Here is a 22850-nt window from a genome sequence, read left to right on the forward strand (position 1 = left end):
GAGCAAAAGAACAGAATACTAAAAACTATTAGTTTCCTGAAATAAAGAAAACTCGAAACTATGTATTTAAAGAACATACTGCAAAATTGAGAATATGGTCCCAAAATGACCAACACTAAGACATTCTAATAAAATGATGATATTTATTTTATGTTAAGGATTTTATTTTTAGGTAACCTCTACATTCAACATGGGGCTTGAACTTAGAACCCTGAGATCAAGAATCATAGGGTCCTCTGACTTAGCCAGCCAGGTACTTCTGTAATGACTGAACTTTAAAGAAAATGAAAAAAATCCTTTGGGCATCTAAGCACACACACATATACACCACAGGAAATTTAAATCATCATGAGACTTTAACAGTACCACTTTATGCCAGAAGAAAATAAAGTAACATTTAAGAGACCCAAGAAAGGAAAGTGTGAACCTAGCAAAACAGACTTTGTAAGTATAAAGGGCATAAACTTATTAACATGCAAGATCTCAGAGAACACTGTTGCCAAGTGCCCTTCCTGGGGAATCTATTAGAAAATCAGCTTCAGATAACTGAGTAGAATGACGTAAAGACTAGAGATTAATATTAATTACAGGATTACCTGTAGAACTGGGATGCCTGGGTAGCTCAGTGGTTGAGCATCTGGCTTCGGCTTGATCCTGGTATGATCCTGGGGTAGGATCAGGTCCCACATCAGGCTCCCTGCAAGAAGCTTGCTTCTCCTTATGCCTAAGTCTCTGCCCCTCTCTGTGTGTCTCTCATGAATAAATGAATAAAATCTTTAAAAAGAAAAAAGATTACTTATAGAACTAAAACTATATAATAAGGCTAAGAACGAAAGATATATAATGATTATATACCCCGGCAATGTAGATTTACTACAAGGTTTTTTTTTTTTGAAGATTTTATTTATTTATTCATGAGACACACACACAGAGAGGCAGAGACATAGGCAGAGGGAGAAGCAGGCTTCCTGTGGGGAACCCAGTGCAGGACTCAATCCTAGGACCCAGGATCATGCCCTGAGCCAAAGGCAGATGCTCAACCACTGAGGTACCCAGACGTCCCTACTATGTTTTTTAATGAGGTAGAGAATGGGAAATACATTTGTAAAATACCTTCTTAATGTTTTCAGTAATCATATTGGTGGTAGTATGAATATTGTTATTCTGAAAGTGCTTTGTGGATGAGATAAAAGAAATGAGTAATTATGGAGGATTCTAATTTTATTATCACCCATGTCCTTGAAAATCAAGATTCTCGGTATAGAAAAAAAGGGGCTAGACAAGAGATTGAGTAAAAGCTCTTTAATCTTGAATGTGAATTGAAAGTATTAATATGTACTCATGAGGTATTTTATCATATATATGTTTGTGTGTTTGTGGGGGGGGGGTTATACACTATAGAGCTGACCCTCGAAGAACATGGGTTTGAACTGTGCAGGTCCACTTATACATGGATTTTGTTTTTATAAATACAGTACAGTACTGTAAATATACTTCCTCTTCCTTATGATTTTCTTAATAACATTTTATTTTTTCTAGTTTACTTTATTGTAATAAAAAATATGTAATACATATAACATACAATATGTGTTAATCAACTGTTTTTGTTACCAATAAAGCTTCCAGTCAACGGTAAGCTAATAGTAGTTAAGTTTTTGCAGAGTCAAAAGTTACATGCGGATTTTCAGCTGGGCAAGGGGTCAGTGCCCCTAACCTATGCCATCGTTCAAGGGTCAACTGTACTGTTTTCTCTATTTTTGTATATTCTTGAAATTTTGTATGATATAAAACAAAATAAACACAAGTGATTAAAAGACATTAAATATATTAAAAACTACAAATTCACAATAATTTAAAGAGAGAGTAAAACAAAACAAAATAGCTGAACACCGAGTTGCTAGGGCATCAGTTTACTAGTTTAAAAGGGATAAGTGCAGTAAGAGATTTAAGCATTCATCTTGCTATTCTGGTATAAACTTTATTTTAGGGTAACCAAATGGTCTAGAGGATGTGAAAAAGATTTTCTGTATAGAATTAGAACTAATAAAAGTCATCATTTTGTAATATCTTGTGAAATAGCCAATTTATGAAACAGACGTTAATGGATATTAAAACAATTTGGAAAAAGTTGACAGGAACTTTATGATGCAGAATCAGGCTATCACCACTTGAAAAATGGAAGGAGCCTGGGACCTGAAATGGACAGTGGAAGAGAGCTGTCTAGGCAGGAACACCTGTGCTTAAGTGAAAAATAAATCTTTACTGCGTTAAATCGCTGAAATACGGGGCAATTTATTGTGGAAGTTAGCTTATAGTAGTAAAGAATACCATTTATATATATTAAAACACATAAGCACACAATTACATATTTTTTTAACCATACAAATATATCCAAACACATACTAAAACATTAGAGGGTGTGCCTAGGTCAGGGAGAGGAATGAGAATAGGGGTCAGGGATCAAAGAAGAAAATAAAGCAATAAAGGCCCTAGTTATTAACTGAGGATGAGAGTTCACCATGTTCTGAGAGGCATGGTTTAACTTATTAAGGAATAAAACATAAGGATTTAAAAAGGTGACAATGAATCTACCCTTTTCAGAGAGAGCCCAGACTAGTTTGCTGGCAATTATCTTCTGCCTTGAGGAGCACAGAATGGTTTTAGAGAGGAGGCAGTGTTGAAGACAGAGCCTGCTGGAATCCACTACCATGTTCACTAGGAAAGTGTCAAGCCTCAAAATTCCCTAAACTGAGAATTTCTCCCTTCCGTCTCAGCTCTTCCTGGTAGTGCTGATGTAAGAGGCACATTGCACACTTTCCAGACATGGGGCCTGGACCTGGCCACCTTCCCCTTGGCCACCCATCTTCCTGCCACCCTTCTTCACTTCAAGCTTAGGGAATCTGGACAAAACACAGATGGATGCTGGGTGCATCCATCTACCCACCCTCCATCTCTGCTTTTGGTAGGCTGTATAATGGCCCTTCCACCAAAGATGTTCATGTTCTAATCCTCAAAGCCTGTGAATATCTTACCTTTTATGACAAAGGGGACTTTGAAGATAAGGTTAAGTAAGGATCTTGACGTGGGGAGATGATCCTAGATCTTCCCAGTGGGCCCAATATACTCCCAAGCGTATGTAATCACAACATAATCCTCATAAGAGAAAATAGATTTAGAAGAAATGAAAGCAGAGGTCAGAGAGGAGAGAAGATGCCATTCTACTGCCTTGGAGACGGAGGAAGGGGCCATGAACCAAGGAATGCAAGCAGGCTCTAGAAGCCAGAAAAGTCAAAGAAATGGATTCTCTTCTAGAGTCTCCAGGAGGAATACAGATAGGTCAACACTTTGACTTTACTTCAGCCCAGTGAAACCGATTTCAGACTTCTGACCTCCAGAACTGTAATATATTAAATTTGTGTTGTTTTAAGCCATTAAGTTGTGCTCATTCATTACAGCGGCGGTAGGGCGCTAGTACACTGGCCCTGCCACTGAGCAGCATAACCTGTTCTCTTAGAAGAGTAACGTCTGTGACAGTGACAAGTGAAGAATCAGGGAAGGCTTCCTGGGCGCCCAAGCAGTCGGCTGACTCAGGTTCATATCATAGTTGATTTCGTACCTCTCTGACCTTGAGCAAACGTCTAAGCAACCATACATTGTTAGGAATGCGTTAGTTATAGGGTTGCTTTGAATTAAATAGAATAAGGTTTTAAGTTACCTCCTACTATCTAATTACCCACTTTTTAAGAAAATAGGTCACATCTCCTGGCGGGTTTACACACATTCATTCTTTCATTCAATCATCAGGTGTCACTGAACACCCAGTAGCCCCTGGCACCATGCACAGTGAGCTTGTCTGCTACAAGCTCCGAGCCCTTCTCCCCTAGGCTGCCACTGAGCTTCCAGTCGGCCCGCTTCCAGTCGGCTTACTAAATGTGGGCCCTTACACTTGCCTTGTATCTCCTTCATGGACTCATTCTGTCAGCACCCCACTTTCCCCTCCTGGGCTTTGTTTCTGCAGCAGCCATGAGCAGTCTCATCTTGGCCTTTACCCAAATGTGCCTACCCAGCTGTACTCCCTTGACCTGGGGAGCTCCTCGCCCACTCCACAGGACCCATCTGGATTTCCTCATCCCAAATCTCCCCACCCCCACCCCACTTCTAACCTCCAGGTCTGAAATGCTGAGCTTCCCTGGAAAAACAGTTGGTCCAGGATGATTTTTCTTATATCTGCAGTCCAGATTCATGAGCCCTCTACCCAATCCAGGTCCAAGGTTCTCCTTCCTCAGAGCCTATAGCTCTTTCTCCAAACACTGAGCTGCCTCTCTAGAGTGGGGTTAAGAACCCAAATATTAAACTGGAGAAATTTCTTTCTGTTCTTTCGGCTTGGGTGATGTTAACTGGGTGGGGTGAGGGAACCAACAGTCTGACCAAGTGATGGCACTGTGGGCAGACAGGCAAGGGGCTCTCTAACCCAGCATTGGTGTAGATCTACAATGGTGACACTGGACAAGTCTCGGCCCTCTTCAGGCCTGTCTCTCTACCTGTCTGTGCACAAAGGGGCTGGTCTTCTGTCTCCTTGAACTTAGGGCTTCTGTGCAGTTACCCCGGCAATGGTACACAACGGCCACAAGAGGGTGCGCAACCTCTTCAGAAGTGTGTAGCCTACCCAAAGGAGTACACTGCACTTCAAAAAGGAATACAAGGCTTTGAAATGAAAAGGTAGTTTACCCAAGAGTACATTACAAAATGGCAACAGAGTAGGCACTGGAAAGGGGTATCTGAATTCCCAGCCTGAGGGGGCGGCAGGTGCCCCAAGTCCAGGAGAAGTGGCACAGAGAGGGCTGGCAGGTGGCAAAGGAGGAGGGGCTAAGAATATGCTTTAGAGAGTTCCATCACCTTGAGGAGATAGGAGAGAGTCTTTAGGCGAGAGCTACAGACTGAATGTATTGCCGCCAAACGACTGGCGCAGTGCTTGCAGAACAAAACCTGAGGAATTTAGGGGAAGTGGAGATGAACTTGGCTTCCTTCCCTTCCCCAGCAGAGAAAGAAAAGTAAAGAAACTGCAGGAGTTATTTTAGGATTGGAGGAAGACACCTCCACACAAGACGGCACAACAACTAGGTAAGGATCACCTGACATCCTTTTCTCTTTTTTGCCTTCCTATAATTAGTCTCAGGCCCCAGGAAAGACAAGGACCAAAATAGGGGCAGTTGGCTGGGGTTCCAAGGGTTAACTGCCAAGAATTCATTCTCTGACATCAGTCACAGCCCCTGCCCTCACCACCACTGTCCCTGCCGCCCAATCTGTCCCCTCCTTGGGCTCCAGGTTGGCAGCTTCTGTGAATTCTTTCTTCGTTGTAATTCCCTAGGGTCCTAGGACCCAGGCCCAGAACCGGTCTCCTGCCCTCTCCTCAGGTCCCAGGCATCTAGGGCTTGCTCTAAGGGAGGAAGGAAAGCAGGCTTCCCCCACTCACCATCTCTCCCCCTCCCAGGATGTGGGCCCTAGGACCAAAGGGCCTCTGTCTTTCCCTGCCACACCGCACCCCCCACCATCCATTGTAACCCAGACAAGGGGAGTTCTTGTGTCTCAGCCTCTGGCAGGCATCCTTGTGACCCTATGCTGGAAGGTCCCGGGCAGGATGGGGGAAGGGAAATCATGGGATCAGAGAAGACACCTCCCCACTTTGGAAATTATGATACACCCCCCCAGAGCCCAGAGACTTCAAGCTTCTCCTCCCTCAGATTTCCATCAGCAATGGGGAAAGAAGGTGTTTAGGGGGAGAAATGGGGAAACTCATCTGCATATAAAAGGCCTGAGGCCCCGAAGTGGAAGTGGAAACCGAGAAGGTGTGGAGACACAAAAGCTGAACCTCCTGGCAGACAGATTTGGAGCCAGAATACAAGAAGGGGGGCAAGCCAGGGACAAGGTAAGACAGGGGACCAAATAGGGCAGGCCATACAAACTTGTGAGAGCTGTGGGTAGAGGCCCCGGCATTTCCCTTCCTAAACGCACAGATATAGGGCTGCTGGCATCAGACAGGAATGTGGCCACAGAGGAAGTGAGACCCTCTGGACTAAAATGAGAACATTCCATTTAAAAAGTAAGAATCTTTCTGAAAAGAAGCACAAATCCCTGGCAGTGAGCAGCTTTCCTCCCAGGAGGGGGGAATGTCCCCACTTGCAAGAAATAATGGTATAGAGAATAAATGGTATGGTCTCACTTAGCAGCAGGGGCTCAGCCACCTGCATACTGACCCCTAAGGACCCATACCAGGGAGAGGCTAACCCATCTTGGCAGGAAGTGACATCACTCACCAGACAGGAAGGGGTGGTTCTACCAACCCCAAAGGCTTCTGGGAGGGCCAATCCATGGAGGGTTGGCCCTGAATGTCCATGTCCCTCCACAATCTCCATCCTGGCCAAGAGGGGGGCCAAGGCTCCAAGATGTTGGGTGAAGTCATTGTACCCCCATCTCTTCTTCAGTGATCTCCTAGGGTTCCTAAATCCCTCAAATCCTGACCTAGTTGCAGGGGCACGGGGAAGAGATACTATCACATCAGGAGCCACGGGCCAAGCCTCTAGAGTCAATGTATCTGTGGAAATAGCTCTAGGGTCCCAATAATGGAGGGATAAAGGACAGCCTCCTCAGGGACCAAAAGGATGGTAAGACCAGTTTCCATGGTAACTGATTTCAATGTAGCCTCTTCCTAGCCCCAGAATGAGGGAGAATAAACTTCTAGGGAGACCAGGGCCTAGTGATGAAAGAGCCACAGGAATACAAAAGGGTGGGAAAGTTATTATAAGAAGGTCACATCATCCTGGCACTGCCCCCAGTACCAATGGGCCTCAAAGCCCAGTTTGGCACCTTCATCCTCTAGGGGCTCAGGAGGTCCACCATGGAGCCCCTCCCCTGGGGGCTTCCACACAGCCCTCAAGCTCCCTAGTCTGCTGGCTGTCGGGTCCACCTCAGTCCTGGCCCTGTCCCCACTGGGTATAACCTTTGCCCAGTCCGTCTCAGGGCGGGGAGCACCAGGGGGGCCCTGTTCATCCAGCTCGGTGGGGGCCACCGTGTCTAGGAAGCTGCCAATGGAGAGACTGTCCAGCCGGTCCATGGAGCTAGTGTCTGGCAGGCTGTCCCAGCTGCCTCGCCTTGAGTGGCCTGGGCTCCCGCCTGTCAGGCTATACTGGCTGCTGGTGAGGCTGCTGCAGTGGCTGGTCAGTGTCCCCCTCTCCTCCAACAGCCAGCGCACAGCCTCGATGCCCTCATTCAAGGTCAACAGCTGCTGCAGGATCTTCACATCGATGGCTCGCAGGTAAGCCTGGGGGAGTGGGAGAAGGAATTAGTCCAAGGTTCTGAGACATGGGTTTCCCAAATCTTTCCAGAGGCCCCATTTTGTAGCTCAGCCAACCACGCCTCAATTTCAAGAAGCCTGGGAATAGAAGCATGGTGGGTTTTAGAGTGTGGGCTTTAGAAGCAGACAGATTGTTGTTAAATATCTCAGTTCTGGGGGCGCCTGGGTGGCTCAATCGGTTAAGATCGATTAAGACCCAAGGTGAAGGCCATGATCTCGGGGTCCTGGGATCAAGCCCCGCGGAGCCTGCTTCTCCCTCTCCCTCTGCTGCTCCCCCTGCTTGTGCTCTCTTTCTCAAATAAATAAATTACAAGAATGAAATAAAATCTTTAAAAAGAATCTCAGTTCTACCACTGATTAGCTATATGATTGTGGACAACTTTCTTACATTTTCTGAGCCTCGGTTTCCTTGTTTGTAAAACAGGGCTAACTCACTCATCTACAGGATGGCCGCGAGAAGTCTGAGATGCTGTTTATTAAGTATGCAACATCGGGCTAAACACAGAGTAAGGTCTCAGTAAATGTTTAGTATTGAAATCTGATCCTACTGAGCTTTGAACTTCATAGATAGGGTATTAACTACTGAAACAGTCCACATTCAAAGAACAGCCTAATAGGCTGAGTTGCCTGGTGCTGATTAGGAAGTGGACTGGGCCAAAGGGAGGCAAGAGCTATGGAATAAAGAGGAAGCTAACCTGGTCCCCCAGACCCTTCAGGGTGTTGGCAGCTGTTGTTCAAAGGGTCAGAATCCTATTGGCTGGGGATTCAGGGCTTGTCTTCACCACACACCTGTCTCTCTGTCTATACTGGGAGTAAGGATAACTTATTGGGTCATCTCCAGGGTCCCTCCCAGCTCAGATGCCAGAAGTTATTTTCCCCAAACACAAGTCTGGATCTGCTCCTCCCCTTCTCAAGAGCCTTTCTGAGCTTTGTGCTGCAATGAGAATAAAATCTGTCGACACCCAAAAGCTGTCAAAATATAGCCCTGGCCCTTCTCTCAGCTATTCCTTAGGTATATTTCCCTGGGAGCCCCAGGTCTTGTCACACGTGACTTTCTGATTTTGTTTTATTTAGTTTTCCTTTTTTTTTTAAAAAAAAAAGATTTTATTTATGCATGAGAGACACAGAGAGAGAGATGCAGAGACATAGGCAGAGAGAGAAGCAGGCTCCATGCAGGGAGCCCAATGTGGGACTCGATCCTAGGACTCCAGGATCACGTCCTGGGCCGAAGGCAGGTGCTCAACTGCTGAGCCATCCAGGCGTCTCTAGTTTTCCTTTTAATCAATGTAATGGATGAACATAAAGAGGCAGTTATCTTGAAAGCAATAGGCTCCCATCCTAACCCTAAATCTCACTTCCCACAGACAACTAGTATCCATTTTTTTTAGGTGTTTATTTTGGTGCTTATCTTCGAAAATCCAAATAACATGCTACTCATTGACTTTTTTTTTTTAAGATTGTATTTATTTATTCATGAGAGAGGCAGAGACATAGGCAGAGGGAGAAGCAGGCTCCTTTTGGGGAGCAGATGCAGGACTCAATCCCAGGACCACGGGATCACTCTGAGTGGAAGAGAGATGCTCAACCACTGAACCACCCAGGCGTCCCTACTCATTGACTTTTAAGTTGTAGGTGCTTTGTGTTGACTTCCCACATGATGGAAAGTTAAGGATTTAACTTTCATCCTACTACCCATTCCTCTGCCACACAGACACCTTTCCCATTTCTCTGTATCCCCAATATATGCAATAAAATGAGTTATTCGGTGATTACCTTATAAGGATTTGGAAACGCTATTCATAGCTAAGTTGTATAGTTTACTATGCTTACTTTTCATTTCTTACTTCATGTTTAGAATTATACCTTAGGGATCCCTGGGTGGTTCAGCGATTAAGCGCCTGTCTTCGGCCCAGGGTGTGATCCTGGGGTCCTGGGATCGAGTCCCGCATCGGGCTCCCTGCATGGAGCCTGCTTCTCTCTCTGCCTGTGTCTCTGCCTCTGTCTCTCTCACGAATAAATAAATAAAATCTTAAAAAAAAATTATACCTTAGAATAACAATAGATATATATCAAACCTTATATGATTATTCATTATTATCAGACTATATTACTACTACACTATACTACTACTCCTCTATTGCTTAGTTTGCTACATAGTGATCAGTAAGTTATCACAAAACCCCCTCCCAAATGTCTGAGTTTTCCTCTCAAGGCATTTTTTTTTTTTTTTTAGTATTTTATTTACTTATTCACTAGAGACACAGAGAGAGGCAGAGACACAGGCAGAGGGAGAAGCAGGCTCCCCGTTGGGAGCCTGATGTGGGACTCCATCCCAGGATCCTGGGATCATGCCCGGAGCCAAAGGCAGACACTGAGCCACCACCCAGGTGCCCCTTCCCCTCAAGGCATTTAAACAAATCACATTTCTACTTATTTTGTGTTCTTAGAGGGAGCTCTTCAGGAGCCTTCTGATCTGCTCCAATCTGAGCCTTCTACACAACCGTCCTCCAGGGATCCTCCTTCACCGTCATCCTAGGGATTCTCTGCTTCTTTTCCCGGGTCAGAGCCTGGTTTCCTGGGTCCCATGTCTTCTTCTTTCTTGATTTACATCTTCATTATGTCTGGTGCTTTTCCTCCGGGTCCTCCAGTAGCTTTCTGAGAAAGTCTACACAGGAGCTACATTTGTTGAAGCTTCACCTGTCTTAAAATGCTCTTCTCCCCTCACACTGTTGACAGTGTGACACATATAGAATTCTAGGCTGAAAATAATTTTTCTTCTGGACTCAAGACATTGTTCCATTGTCTTTTAATTTTCAGTGTTACACTTGAAAAGGCTGATGCCATTAGGATTCCTGATCATTTGTATGTGACCATCTTCCTATTCTTTCTGGAAGTTTTTAGAATTTTCTCTTTGGTCTCAGTGTTCTAAACTATCCCAATAATTTGCCATGGGGTGTCTATTTTCATCCATTGAACTGGCCACTCGTTGGACCCTTTTATTTTTTTTAAAGATTTATTTATTTATTTCAGAGAGGGAGAGAGAAGAGGGGCAGATGGAGAGGGAGAGGGCAAGCAGACTCCCTGCTGAGCATGGAGCCTGCCATTGGAGTAGGGGAGGCGGTAATCCACTTGGAGATCCTTACTTGAGCTGAAACTAAGAGCTAGATGCTCAATTGACTGAGCCATCCAAGCACCCCTTGTTGGGCTCTTTTAAACTGGAGACTTGGGACACCTGGGTGGCTCAGTGGTTGAGAGTCTGCCTTTGGCTCAAGGCGTGATCCCAGGGTCCCCAGATTGAGTCTAGTATCAGGCTCCCTGCAGGGAGCCTGCTTCTCCCTTGGAGTATGTCTCCACCTCTTTCTCTCTCTCTGTCTCTCATGAATAAATAAATAAAATATTTTTTATTTTATTTTTTATTTTATTTATTCTTTTTTTATAAAATATTTTTAAAACCCCAAAACTGGAGGCTTATGTCCTTCAGTTCAGGGATATTTTCTTTATTTCTTTGATGATTATTTCTCCTCCACTATTTTTCTGTTTTTTTCTGGAATTTCTATTATTTGAATAGAGGGTGTCCTGGATGGATCCTTTTTTCCCTCTTCCATCTTTTCTATATTTGTTCTAGTTTATGAAATATTTCAACATTATCAGTCCTTCTATTAAGTTTTTCATATTTTCCTGTCATGTTTTTATTTCTCTATGAGTTATTCTAGTTCTCTGAATGTTTTTGTTTTTTAAATTTTTTTCTGAAGATTTGAGAGAAAATACACACTTGAGCAAGCAGCAGGGGAGGAGCAGAGGGAGAGAGAGAATCCCCAGCAGATTCCACTCAGGGCTCAATCCCATGACCCTGAGATCATGATCCGAGCTGGAATTAAGAGTCAGATGCTTGATGCAGAGCCACCAAGGGACCCCTGAATGTTTTACTTTTTATAGCTTTCTGCTGTGGCTGCAATATTATCTCTTATCTTTTTAGGGACATAATAAATGATTTTTATAAGTTCTCATCTCCCAGTATTATCTCCATTTCATTCAAGGTGTTTTTTCTTTTTATTTATGTCTATATAGTTAGAGGGTCTCATCAGATGTCTTAGAGCCTTTAGCAGCTGCTCATACTTCAGAATGATCTCTAAAAAGCTAATTGAGGGATCCCTGGGTGGCACAGCGGTTTGGCGCCTGCCTTTGGCCCAGGGCGCGATCCCGGAGACCCCGGATCGAATCCCACGTCGGGCTCCCGGTGCATGGAGCCTGCTTCTCCCTCTGCCTGTGTCTCTGCCTCTCTCTCTCTCTCTCTCTCTCTGTGACTATAATAAATAATAAAAAAAATAAAAAATAAAAAATAAAAAGCTAATTGAAAGCTTTATGTACATATATGAGCCTTACCAACTCTGAGTCTCACTAGGAATTATCTGGCTGGGTTATTTGGGTTAGCCAGTATCTCTTGTGGTATTTTTCTGTTGGGTTCACCATATTCTACCCATATCAAGAATGTAATGCAAGCAGGGACATCTGGGTGGCTCAACAGTTAAGTGTCTGCCTTTGGCTCACATATGACCATATATGCCTTGGTCGTGATCCCAGGGTCTGGGATCGAGTCCCACATCGGTCTCCCTATGAGGAGCCTGCTTCTCCCTCTGCCTGTGTCTCTGCTCTCTCTCTCTGGGTCTCTCATGAATAAATAAATAAAATCTTTTTTTTTTAAAAAAAGAATATAATGTAAGCAAAGCTGCCAAGTAAGGGGAAAGGCTGGAAGGGTATTTAACTTGTTTTTTACTTAATCTTTCTTTTTTTTTTTTTTTAAGATTTATTTATGAGACAGAGTGTGTGTGTGCATGTGCATGTGCAAGGGAGTGGGGTGGGGGTATGGATAGGGGTAGGGGAGAGGCAAAGGGAGAGAGAATCTCAAACAGACTCCCTACTAAGCACGAAGCCCAACATGGGGCTTGATCTCACCGCCCTGAGATCGTGACCTGAGCTGAAAAGAAGAGTTGAATGCCTAACTGATTGAGCCCCCTGGGCATCCCGACTTAATCCTTCTTTTTTTTTTTTTTTTTAAGATTCTATTTATTAATTAATGAGAGAAAGAGAGAGAAAGAGGTAGAGACACAGGCAGAGGGAGAAGCAGGCTCCATGCAGGGAGCCCAACATGGGACTGGATCCCCGGAATCCAGGATCAAGCCCTGGGCTGAAGGCGGCGCTAAACCCCTGAGCCACCCAGGCTGCCCTACTTAATCCTTCTCGCTCTCAACTTTACATAGTGTCTCTCAATCTGGAGATCTTCTAGTTCTAGTTTTTAAAAAAATATCAGTTGAGGGATCCCTGGGTAGCTCAGTGGTTTAGTGCCTGCCTTCTGCCCAGAGCATGATCCTGGAGTCACAGGATCGAGTCCCAAATCAGGTTCCCCACAGAGAGCCTGCTTCTCCCTCTGCCTGTGTCTCTGCCTCCCTCTCTGTGTCACTCATGAATAAATAAATAAAATCCTAAAAAAAATTGATCTATCTTATCAATTGATAAATGTTTATTAAATTATTCATGAAATAACTGTCTTACATCTAGAATGATAAACCAGAATATGACCAAGTGCTGATACACTAAGCGGAATACAGGCACTGGAATTAAACACACCTGGATTCAAATTCCAGTTATGCCATTAATGAACCACAGGAAATTGGAATGTTTTCCCCTTCATTTCTTCATTGTAAAATCAGGATACTATCTCATTTAAAGGTTTATTTTATTTTTTTTAAATTTTTTAATTTATATATGATAGTCACAGAGAGAGAGAGAGAGTCAGAGACACAGGCAGAGGGAGAAGCAGGCTCCATGCACCGGGAGACCGACATGGGATTCGATCCCGGGTCTCCAGGATCGCGCCCTGGGCCAAAGGCAGGCACCAAACCGCTGCGCCACCCAGGGATCCCTAAAGGCTTATTTTAGAGGTACCTGGGTGGCTCAGTGGTTGAGCATCTGCCTTCAGCTCAGGTCATAATCCCAGGGTCCTGGAATTGAGCCCCGCATGGGGCTCCCTGCTCAGTGGGGAGCCTGCTTCCCTTTCTCCTCTCTGTTCATGTGTAATCTCTTGCTATCTATCTCTCTCAAGTAAATAAAATCTAAAAAAATTAAGAATAAAGGTTTATTTTTAAAAATGGAAGGAACATATTAACATGCACAGGATATTGCCTGACAAGTATCAATTCATAAATGGTAGCTATTTTGCTTTAATGTTATTTCTTTTTATTATTATTATTTATTTATGATAGAGAGAGAGAGAGAGAGAGGCAGAGACATAGGCAGAGGGAGAAGCAGGCTCCATGCACCGGGAGACTGACGTGGGATTCGATCCCGGGTCTCCAGGATCGCACCCTGGGCCAAAGGCAGGTGCTAAACCGCTGCGCCACCCAGGGATCCCTTATATGTTATTTCTATGCTCGACTTACTCACCATACATAAGCACAGAACAAAATTCTCTACCTGGAATTTTTTCTGATTTTGGAATAATATCACAACTCTAATTCTATTAAACAAATGATTTTTGGGTTTGTCTACTGATTACAAAGATCACGGAAAAACTGTCCCTCTAGATAGAAACTTACATTTTTCTTTCTTTCTTTCTTTCTTTCTTTCTTTCTTTCTTTCTTTCTTTCTTTCTTTTTTTGAAACTTGCATTTTCAATAAGGAGATATGGACATAAAATAACCAAAATGCTACAAACTATACAGATTATTAATGACATACAATAAAAGAGATTATCTTCAATTATTGCTTACTGGGGGCAAATAAATTAACAGTGAGACCAACAGTCCTAGTCCATAATCAAACTAAATGTATTAAACAAAACTTCTCAGACTAAAAATAATTCTTCTGCTATATTGTCTCCTTCCTTCCCTCCCATCTTCCCCTTCCTCACTTCCCTCTGTACTATTCTTTTCCAAAACTTACATCTCCAATCTTCTGTGAGAATAAAGAAGGGGCTGGCACCTGTTTGCCCAGTTAGGGAGGGGATTTTAGAGTACGATTCTTTTTTTTTTTTTTTAAGATTTTTATTCATTTATTCATGAGAGACACAGAGAGAGAGAGGCAGAGACCCAGGCAGAGGGAGAAGCAGGCTCCTTGCAGGAAGCCCGATGTGGGACTTGATCCCGGGTCTCCAGGATCACAACCTGGGCTGAAGGCGGCGCTAAACCGCTGAGCCACCCAGGCTGCCCTAGAGTACGATTCTTAAGCAGACATTCACAAACCCTTTTGTTTTCAGCTTCATCTGTGCTCCCAGTTCCAGAAATACCTGGTGCTTCTAAGTCCTGAGACCTCTGAAGGTTTCTGTAGTGCAAAATATTTTAGTTTTCAGCTTTCCTTGCTGCTGGCTTAGAAGTTAGCTTTTTTCAGGTCTACTAAGTTACCACTCTTCCTTCTGCTTTCCTGCTTCCAAAATTTTGTTCCTATCATCTTCTCTCCTGTGTTTGTTGTCATAATAGTTTCATGGCTTTTGAAATAATCCATCTACTGGCTTTTTAGTGAAGTTTCAGAAGGAAACAGGTAAATGCATGTGTTCAATCTGCTATCTTGAATTGAAATTACCGCTGACTTTATTCATCCTTCAAGCCCCAGCCTCAAATGCCACCTCCTCTAGGAAGTCTTCCCTGCTCTTCCTTAAGATAAATTTAATCTGTCCAGTTATGAAACAATATTCATTAAGTGTTTCTTATAGGCATCACATTGTGTTAAAGGAAGAAAAGATACCATTTCTTGATCTCAGAGAGTTCACAGTCTATGGGTAAATTAAGACAAAGATACAGGCACTTAAAATCCAATGTGGCAAATGCTAGGGAAAACGACTGTTATACAGAGGGCCATGACACCTAAAGGGCCATAACCCAACCCAGGCAGGTAAGAAAATGCTTCCTACAATAAGGCACATGAGCTGAGGCATAAAGGTTAAGTAGGACTTAGCCAGACTAAGCAGTGAAGAGAGGCATTCCAACCAGAGGACACAGAGTGTATCCCTTCCAATTCAAAGTGCCTTTTCCACCAGTGACTAGCTAGCTCAGTCAGTAGAGCATATGACTCTTTTTTTTTTTTTAAGATTTTATTTATTTACTCATGAGAGACACACAGAGAGGGGCAGAGACACAAGTGGAGGGAGAAGCAGGCTCCCTGCAGGGAGCCCGATGTGGGACTCAATCCCAGGACCCTGGGATCACGCCCTGAGCCAAAGGCAGATGCTCAACCACTGAGCCACCCAGGTGTTCCAGAGCATATAACTCTTGATCTAGGGATTGTAGGTTCGAGCCCCACGTTGGGTATAGAAATTACTTAAAAATAAAATCTTTAAAAAAAAAAAAAAAAAGGGCAGCCCAGGTGACTCAGTGGTTTAGTGCCACCTTCAGCCCAGGTTGTGATCCTGGAGACCTGGGATTGAGTCACATGTCTGTCTTGCCGCATGGAGCCTGCTTCTCCCTCTGCCTGTGTCTCTGCCTCTCTCTCTTTCTCTCTGTGTCTCTCATGAATAAATAAATAAAATCTTTAAAAAAAAAGTTTAAAAAATTAAAAATTAAAATAAAAAAATTTTTTTAAATATCTTTCCAGAGTACAAACCTGACCATGTCACTCCTTAATGAAGACTCTTCCAGAAAGCCCACCCTGGGTTCCAATAATTTGTCATCTTGTACCAGAGTTACTAGTCTGTCTCCCTCCTTCCTGTGAACTCAGACCGTGAGCTCCCTGAGAGCAGGCCCTGCACAGTTCTCTGATGGCACACAGCCTCAGATCAGATAGGTCAGGTTCAGCGCTGTGATTCTCTTGCCTTTACTATCCTTGGCCTCTCTGGTGGTCTCCAGGATTCAGGGGGGTTAAGCTTTACCGTGTTGAAGGGAAATGAATCTGAGAACTAGACTGTATAGCCCTGCGACAGTGGGATTCCCTGACTGTGACAGCATGGCTCCCCAGAATAGAAAAAAGCAACACTTTCTTGCCAGAAAAAGAAACACTCATTCCATACCATCTCTTTGGAAACAGAAGGGGTAAGCACCTCAGGAGAGAGGCAGCCTCAAAGGCCACTCCAACCCAGTTCTCTTCCCTGAGGAGATTCAGGTCCCCCACTACCCCTCTTAACACCTCCCCATCAGACTCTACTCAGTCCCAGGGTCACGAGTATGGCTTCTTCCTTGCTCAATCCAAATCAGGCCCTGGGGTAAAGCCAGGAGATTCCAGGCTCAGCTCCCTGGCCAAGGATTGAGATTCTCAGACTATCGTTACTAGGACTATCTGGTCCCACAAGCCCCTGTCCCTTCATCCTCCAAGAGGCAGGAAAACTGAGGCCAACAGAAAGTCAGGGCTCTACTCAAGACCTCAAAATGATTCAGAAGCTGAGTCAGGACTTGAACCCAGGACATCCCCCTCCTTGCCTAAAGCTTTTTTTCAGGTTGCCCTGTGAGGGTGGGTTGTCGCAGCAACAGTTGTTTGAGTAGGAGGATTAAGTAGGAGAGGTTGCCATTGTTTCCCTTCCCACAAACCCCAGAGTCTGGCTGGTTCACTGAACCTGGGAGAGGGGGAGGGAAGCAAGAGGAAAAGGAGCTTAGAGGCAGGAATAACCTTGGCCTTAGGAGCATGACTGCCCACTCCCTGCATGATTGCTGGGAGAGGGACAGTTGAAGGACTGTGTTCAGAGAGCTTGGACCAGTTCTGCCACTGAAACCCTCTGCCCAGCCCCCACAGTGGGCAGGGCTGAGTACACAATGACACTGACTGACATCTTGGCCAAGGAAGGAGAAAGGAATAAGGGAGGGAGCCTTTCCCTGTTCTGGCCCCCAGCAGGCGCCCTCCTTCAATGGGCAGCCCAGAGTCCCAGGCCAGGCTAGGTTGAGAATGCAGAGACCTAATCAGAAGTTAAATGTACCCCCTTTAAAGTTTACAGACAGGTAATCTCCATCAAAGGCAAAAGAATCAGAACCAAAGAAGAGGCAGGGCTCCTCTACTGGTTCCCTGTGTGAGGCCAGGCGAGCCCCTTAACACCGGCAAGCCTGCCTCATCTATGCGATGGGGAAACGATGACTGCTTTTCCCACTTCAATGACATAAAGCGTCTTTAAAGTCTTTAAAGTGGCACAAAGCAGATCTCAATGGTAAAGATGTAAAGTGCAGGCAGATGAGTTCAAAGGCTGGCTCTGCTTTTTACTTTTTGTACGACCTTGGGCAGTTGCTTAACCTCTCGGTGCCTCAGTTTCTTTATCTATAAAATATCACTTGCCTAATAGGGTTGCTGTGAGGAGTAAGAGAATATTTTGTCAAGTGCTCAGCATGATGCCTGGCAACACTTTATACAGTGAAGCAAAGTCAAGCCCCTCCCTCAGGTGGGCAGTCACAGGCCTGCTCTGAAGAATTTGGTATTTACCTCCAACCTTCAGGGCCAAGCACATACTTGGCATTTAAATCCTTCCCCCAAGGAGCCTTCCCTGATTGCTCTGCCCAGAAGGCTCCGGTGTCAGCCTAAGAGCCCCCATGCCCTCCTCTGCTCTCTCACAGCCCAGCTAGGCAGATGGTGGGCTCCAGAAAGACCTATTAGCTGACACACTCACTGTGGCCTCCTGGTTCTGAGCCAGAGAGAATTTTTCAGTTCCCCAGAACTGGCTGCAAAGTGGTGGCAGGTGTAAATTACCCCCTTCACTGGAACCAGGGCCTTGGGGAGCCTGGGCAGCCCCAAATGCCCTTCTGGCTCTGAATCTAGACTAGCAGCAAAAAGGAGGGGGAGGGTGCCTGTTTCCTTCTCTTCTCCCCAAGAAGGTACAAGATACAAAAATCCAGTATACCTGGGGGGCTCAGAGGCGATGAAGCCAATGCTGATGGTGCTATTACTCTGATGCCCGGGGTTCTAGGAACTTCCAAGTACTTTAAGTGGGGGTTGGGGAGGGGGGTTTGGGGAAAGGGAGGATGTTTTTAGTGGCTCTAGTCCAGGCAGTTTTCACCCAGATCTCTTCCAAGCTGAATCCTGTCATGAACACTGAGGCCTCAGATGAGCAAACTCTGGGGCCCAGTTTGCACCAAAAGAAGAAACTGGTTGCCCCATAACGGTGGCCAGGGGAGAGATGGCCCCTGGTGGAGGGGTGGGGTGGGGTGGGGTGGGGAGAGATTTGGGCTCTGCTAGGTTCTCAGTGCTTCCCAGCCTCACCTCTCCCCTCCCAATTATTTGGTAGGAAAAACTTCCAGGAGCCAGTGCCTCCCACCTCAAGTCTTCAGGACCCATCAATGCCCCACTCACCTTTGGGAGGGGCAATTAATGAACCCCGGGGTTTAAGGATTGATCTGGGAGGGATCCCGAGGAGTTAGGTAGGGAGTTTTAACTCTCGCCTCTCCAGCCCAACTCTGGGTGCCTAAGTCTGTCCCTTCCAACCCGGCTGGGGACTCCGGCCCCGGCCCCCGCAGCCCACACTTACCAGCTCCATCCTCAGCGCCATGATCTTGTCCCCCAGGCCGTGGCCCGCGCCAGGCGCCCCCGGGAGCAGCGGGGCGCCAGAGGTTCCCGGCTCCCCTTCGCCTCGCAGCCCGCGGAGCAGCCCTTCGGGGGTCTTCCTGCCCACCTTGCCCTCCACATCTCGCAGGTCAGGCGTCTGGGACTCCACAGTCCCCTCCATGCGGGCCTACGGCTGAAGAGGACCGGGCGGCCGGCCGGCTGGAGCTGGGTCGCAGGGGTCCTCGTCTCCCGGCTGCCCGCGCCCAGCGGAACCGGCGGGTCCCCGCCCGCGCCGCGCGGGGGCGGGCGGAGGGCACCGTAACTCTCAGAAAAGCCGCGCAGACTGTGCCGGCGTGCGTGCGTGTCTGTGCCTGTGCGTGTGTGTGTTCGAGTGCTGCGCACACACGTCTGGCCCTGGAATGGGTGGGGCTGGGCGATCTGTGTGTACTTGGATTTGTACTTGAAGGAGCGCTAGCAGAGTTCAGTGCCTTCTCCCCATTCTGCCGACTGAATCCGGCCCAGCATACAGCAGGCATACAGCAGGCGTTCGATAAGTGTTTGCTGAACAAAGCCTAAGCACCCTCAGCCATAGGGGAGTTTAAGGAACAGTGGTGACCCAGAACTGCAGAGGGTTTTGAAAGGCTTCCAGGGGTGGGGGGGTAGGGTTGGGTCTAGAACAGTGGTTAGAATCTAGCTAGCTACTGACACCCTCATGCACTTTCAGTGTAGCCACGGAATTTATTTTTTTAAGTTTATTTATTCATTTAATCTAAAGTAATCTCTAGGGCACCTGGGTAGCTCAGTGGGTTAAGTGTCTGCCTTCAGCTCAGGTCATGATCCCAGGGTCCAGGGATGGAAGGAACCCTGCATCAGGCTCCCTGCTTAGGAGGGAGTCTGCTTCTCCCTCTCCCTCTCTCAAATAAATAAATAAAATCTTAAAAAAAAAAAAAAGGAATCTCTATGCCCAACGTAGAGTCGGAACTCAGACCCAGAGACCAAGAGTTACATGCTCTTCTGACTAAGCCAGCTGGGTGCCCTGCCACTGAGTTTTAGATTAAAGAAGTAGAAAATAACATACTTCTGGCCAATGAGAAGCAACCAGTAATGAAGGTAAAAAAGTCCAGGTCGGCCAGATCATGCTTGATCCTGTAGACTGATGCCTTTTTTTTTTTTTTTTTTGCTTTTTTTTTTTAGACTGATGCTTCTTAAGCTTGACTGCGTTTGAATTTTCTGCAAGCCTTGTTAAAAGGCAGATTGTGATTCTGTAGATCTGGGATGGAGCCTGAGGTTCTTTTCTAACAAGCTCCCAGGTGATGGCCATGTTGCTGATCAAGGGACCACACTTGGAGTAATGTGGCTATAGAAGATGGTTCTATGGTGCTTGGGTTGTATTTTATAAGCCATGGGGAACCATGAAAAACTTTTTTGTTTTGGCTTGATTTGGGTGTTTAATCCAAGTAATTCCAGTGCATGGTCACAGAAGGATTTACAATGCAAAGATAGCTAACCTGCTCTATTCTTTCCCACCTCTAGCCCCACTCCCAGAGGCAACAACATTCAGCTTTTTTTTTTTTCTGGTGCTTATACACATAACGCCACATACGCTTATACAGTACTACTATTTCTTAATTTTAAATATTGTCTACCAACTTCCTAATATAATCAATATGATTTATCTCACTTATAATCTGTATTTCCCCTCCTCCATTCACCCTATATATTTCTATCACTATTTTTAGTTCATCTAACGGTTACCTTTGTAACCTTAAGTAAAATATTTTTCCTTAGTATCTGTTGGTCCATGGAAGGGTTTTAAATCAGAGGTTAAAAAAACAGATTTGCCTTTTTGAAAAATTACTCTGAATTTTGCAAGGGGAAAGGATTGGAGGGGTACAAATCTGGAGTCAAGGAAACTGATTGGAAATCAAGAAACTGAAATGGCCTGGACAAGGGGGCTGGTTGTGAGGTTGCAGAAGAGTTAGACCAGAGGGCACTTGGGTGGCTCAGTAGCTGAGTGTCTGCCTGTGGCTCAGTCCTGATACCAGGGTCCAGGGATTGAGTCCCTCATCAGGCCTCCCACAGGGAGCCTGTTTCTCCCTCTGCCTATGTCTCTGCCTCTCTCTGTGTATCTCTCATGAATAAATAAAATCCAAAAAAAAGACCAGAATGGATAACTCTTTTTTTTTTTTAAAGATTTTATTTACTTATTCATGAGAGATACAGAGGCAGAGACACAGGCGGAGGGAGAAGCAGGCTCCATGCAGGGAGCCTGACGTGGGACTCGGTCCTGGGTCTCCAGGATCATGCCCTGGGCGGAAGGCAGCACTAAACTGCTGAGCCATCTGGGCTGCCCAGAATGGAGAACTCTTAAGGAGGTAAGATTGACAAGACTTGGTAACTGGTTATGTTGATTTATTTATAGTGGCATTTATGAATGCTTGTTTAAAAAAGCAAGGATTTCAATAATATTATGGAGAGTCTACTAATTGCTAGCCAGTGTGTGTGGTACAGAGAATACAGGGGGGAGCAAACAGACCTGGACTTGTTGCTGGAGAAGAGGATTCAAGGGTGACTCTCAGCTGTTTAGCCTGATGCCATTCAAAAAGGAAGGGAACCCAGGAAGAGGTCTAGAAATGGGAAGAGATGATCACAGCAGGGGTTACATTGAGATGGAGGACCCTGTGAAGATGTCCAGCAGGCAGTCAGACCCAGGTCAGCCTAGAACTCAGGAGAAATGTTAGGACTGCAGACATGAGCATAAGAATCTTGGTGGTAATAGAGGTCAGGAGAGTGCATAAGATCTTCCCTGAAGAGTGAGAAGCAAAGATCAGAAAGGAGCCCTGAGAGATATCTTTTTTAAATGCTAATAAGATGTGTTGGATTTTCTTCTATTCTCTAATACATACTTATTAGGAAAAATCATCCAGTACTTGGACTTCTAAGATAAGTACTGTTAGGGACACCTGGGTGGCTCAGTGTTTGAGCGTCTGTCTTGGGTTCAGGGAGAGATCCCAGGTACAGGGATTGAGTCCCACATTGGGCTCCCTGAGGAGCCTGCTTTTCCCTCTGCCTGTGTCTCTGCCTCTCTCTGTGTGTCTCTCATGAATAAATAAAATAAAAAAAAAAAAAAGGATAAGTACTGTTAACATTTTGGACGATACCATCCCACCGCTTAGGAAGCAGGTGGAATATGGAGAACTCAAAAACTCTAACTGGTCTTCTGGTTTCCTCCATTTCCTTTTAAAACATTCTCCATAAAACAGCACATTTCTCTTAAATAGGACTCTATCACTTCTCTGCTTAAAACTTTCACGGCTAGCTACTCGCTTCAAGTAAGCATCACCATCATCTAGAAACTTGTTAGAAATGCAGTCTTCTGCTCTGCCCCAGACTATTGAATCGAAAACTCAGAATGGGGCCCAGCGATTTGTGTTTTAAGACGCCCTCAGAAAAAAAAAAAAAAAAAAAAAAAAAAAAAGACGTCCTCAGAGTGATTCTGATGCAAGGTGAAGTTTAAGACCCACTGTGTTCAGCTAAGTGCTTTGTATATATTATGTCATCAAAGCTTCACAACAACGCTATTATTCTTGTCAGTATAGGGCAGGGGTTAGGGGTGGAATCTGGAGATGTGATACCGATGTTTGAGTTCTAGCTCCCCCAGCTTTGTGCCCTGGGGCCTCATTACTAATAATATCTACCTCAAGGAGCTGTTGTGGAACGAAAAGAGCTGATGTCGGCCAAGTGCTTGGAACGGTGACTGCACGGCGTAAGCATCCTATCCTGTAAGCGCACCCCATCTCACAGACCGGGAATCCGGGCTGAGCCCAAGGTGAAGAGACCTGCCCCAGGTCTAGGCTAGAGGTAGCAGCGGGGTTTAATTCCCCTCGGCCTCCGAAGACACCCCTGCGCAGGCCAGGGGCGCGGCGGCGGCGCCCAGGCCCTCTGGCCCTCTGGCCCTGGCATCGAGCGGGCTAGTCAAGGCGCTGGGGCTCCGACTGCGGCCGGGCTTGCCCCCCGCTGCCCCCCGCTGTCCCCCCGCAGCCGCCCCGCCGCCCGT

General features: G+C 45.6%; 1 protein-coding gene and 1 long non-coding RNA gene across 2 annotated transcripts; one reads left to right on the forward strand and one right to left on the reverse strand.

The window, feature by feature from the left end:
* Nucleotides 1–1287: 1287 nt before the first annotated feature.
* Nucleotides 1288–19176, reverse strand: LURAP1 (leucine rich adaptor protein 1). The gene is made up of 2 exons (XM_025991916.2): nt 18777–19176; nt 1288–7318 (listed from the first exon to the last, which is right to left on the reverse strand). Exons 1-2 carry the CDS (start codon nt 18972–18974, stop codon nt 6797–6799), a joined length of 720 nt encoding a protein of 239 aa, XP_025847701.1. The 5' UTR covers nt 18975–19176; the 3' UTR covers nt 1288–6796.
* Nucleotides 5787–22622, forward strand: LOC140594202 (uncharacterized). Its single transcript, XR_011994823.1, has 3 exons — nt 5787–5926; nt 7241–7312; nt 22498–22622. It is a non-coding gene; the product is annotated as an uncharacterized lncRNA (long non-coding RNA).
* Nucleotides 22623–22850: the final 228 nt, after the last annotated feature.

This window comes from Vulpes vulpes, chromosome 10 (genome assembly GCF_048418805.1).
Source record: "Vulpes vulpes isolate BD-2025 chromosome 10, VulVul3, whole genome shotgun sequence".
NCBI classification, from domain to species: Eukaryota; Metazoa; Chordata; class Mammalia; order Carnivora; family Canidae; genus Vulpes; species Vulpes vulpes.

Bases quoted from the DNA above. Each gene is read 5' to 3' on its own strand.
- LURAP1 (XM_025991916.2), bottom strand. From the start codon at position 18,974: ATGGAGGGGACTGTGGAGTCCCAGACGCCTGACCTGCGAGATGTGGAG. The intron at 7,319-18,776 runs GTAAGTGTGGGC...CCACTCCCCCAG, and splicing joins TGGCGCTGAGGATGGAGCTG to GCTTACCTGCGAGCCATCGA.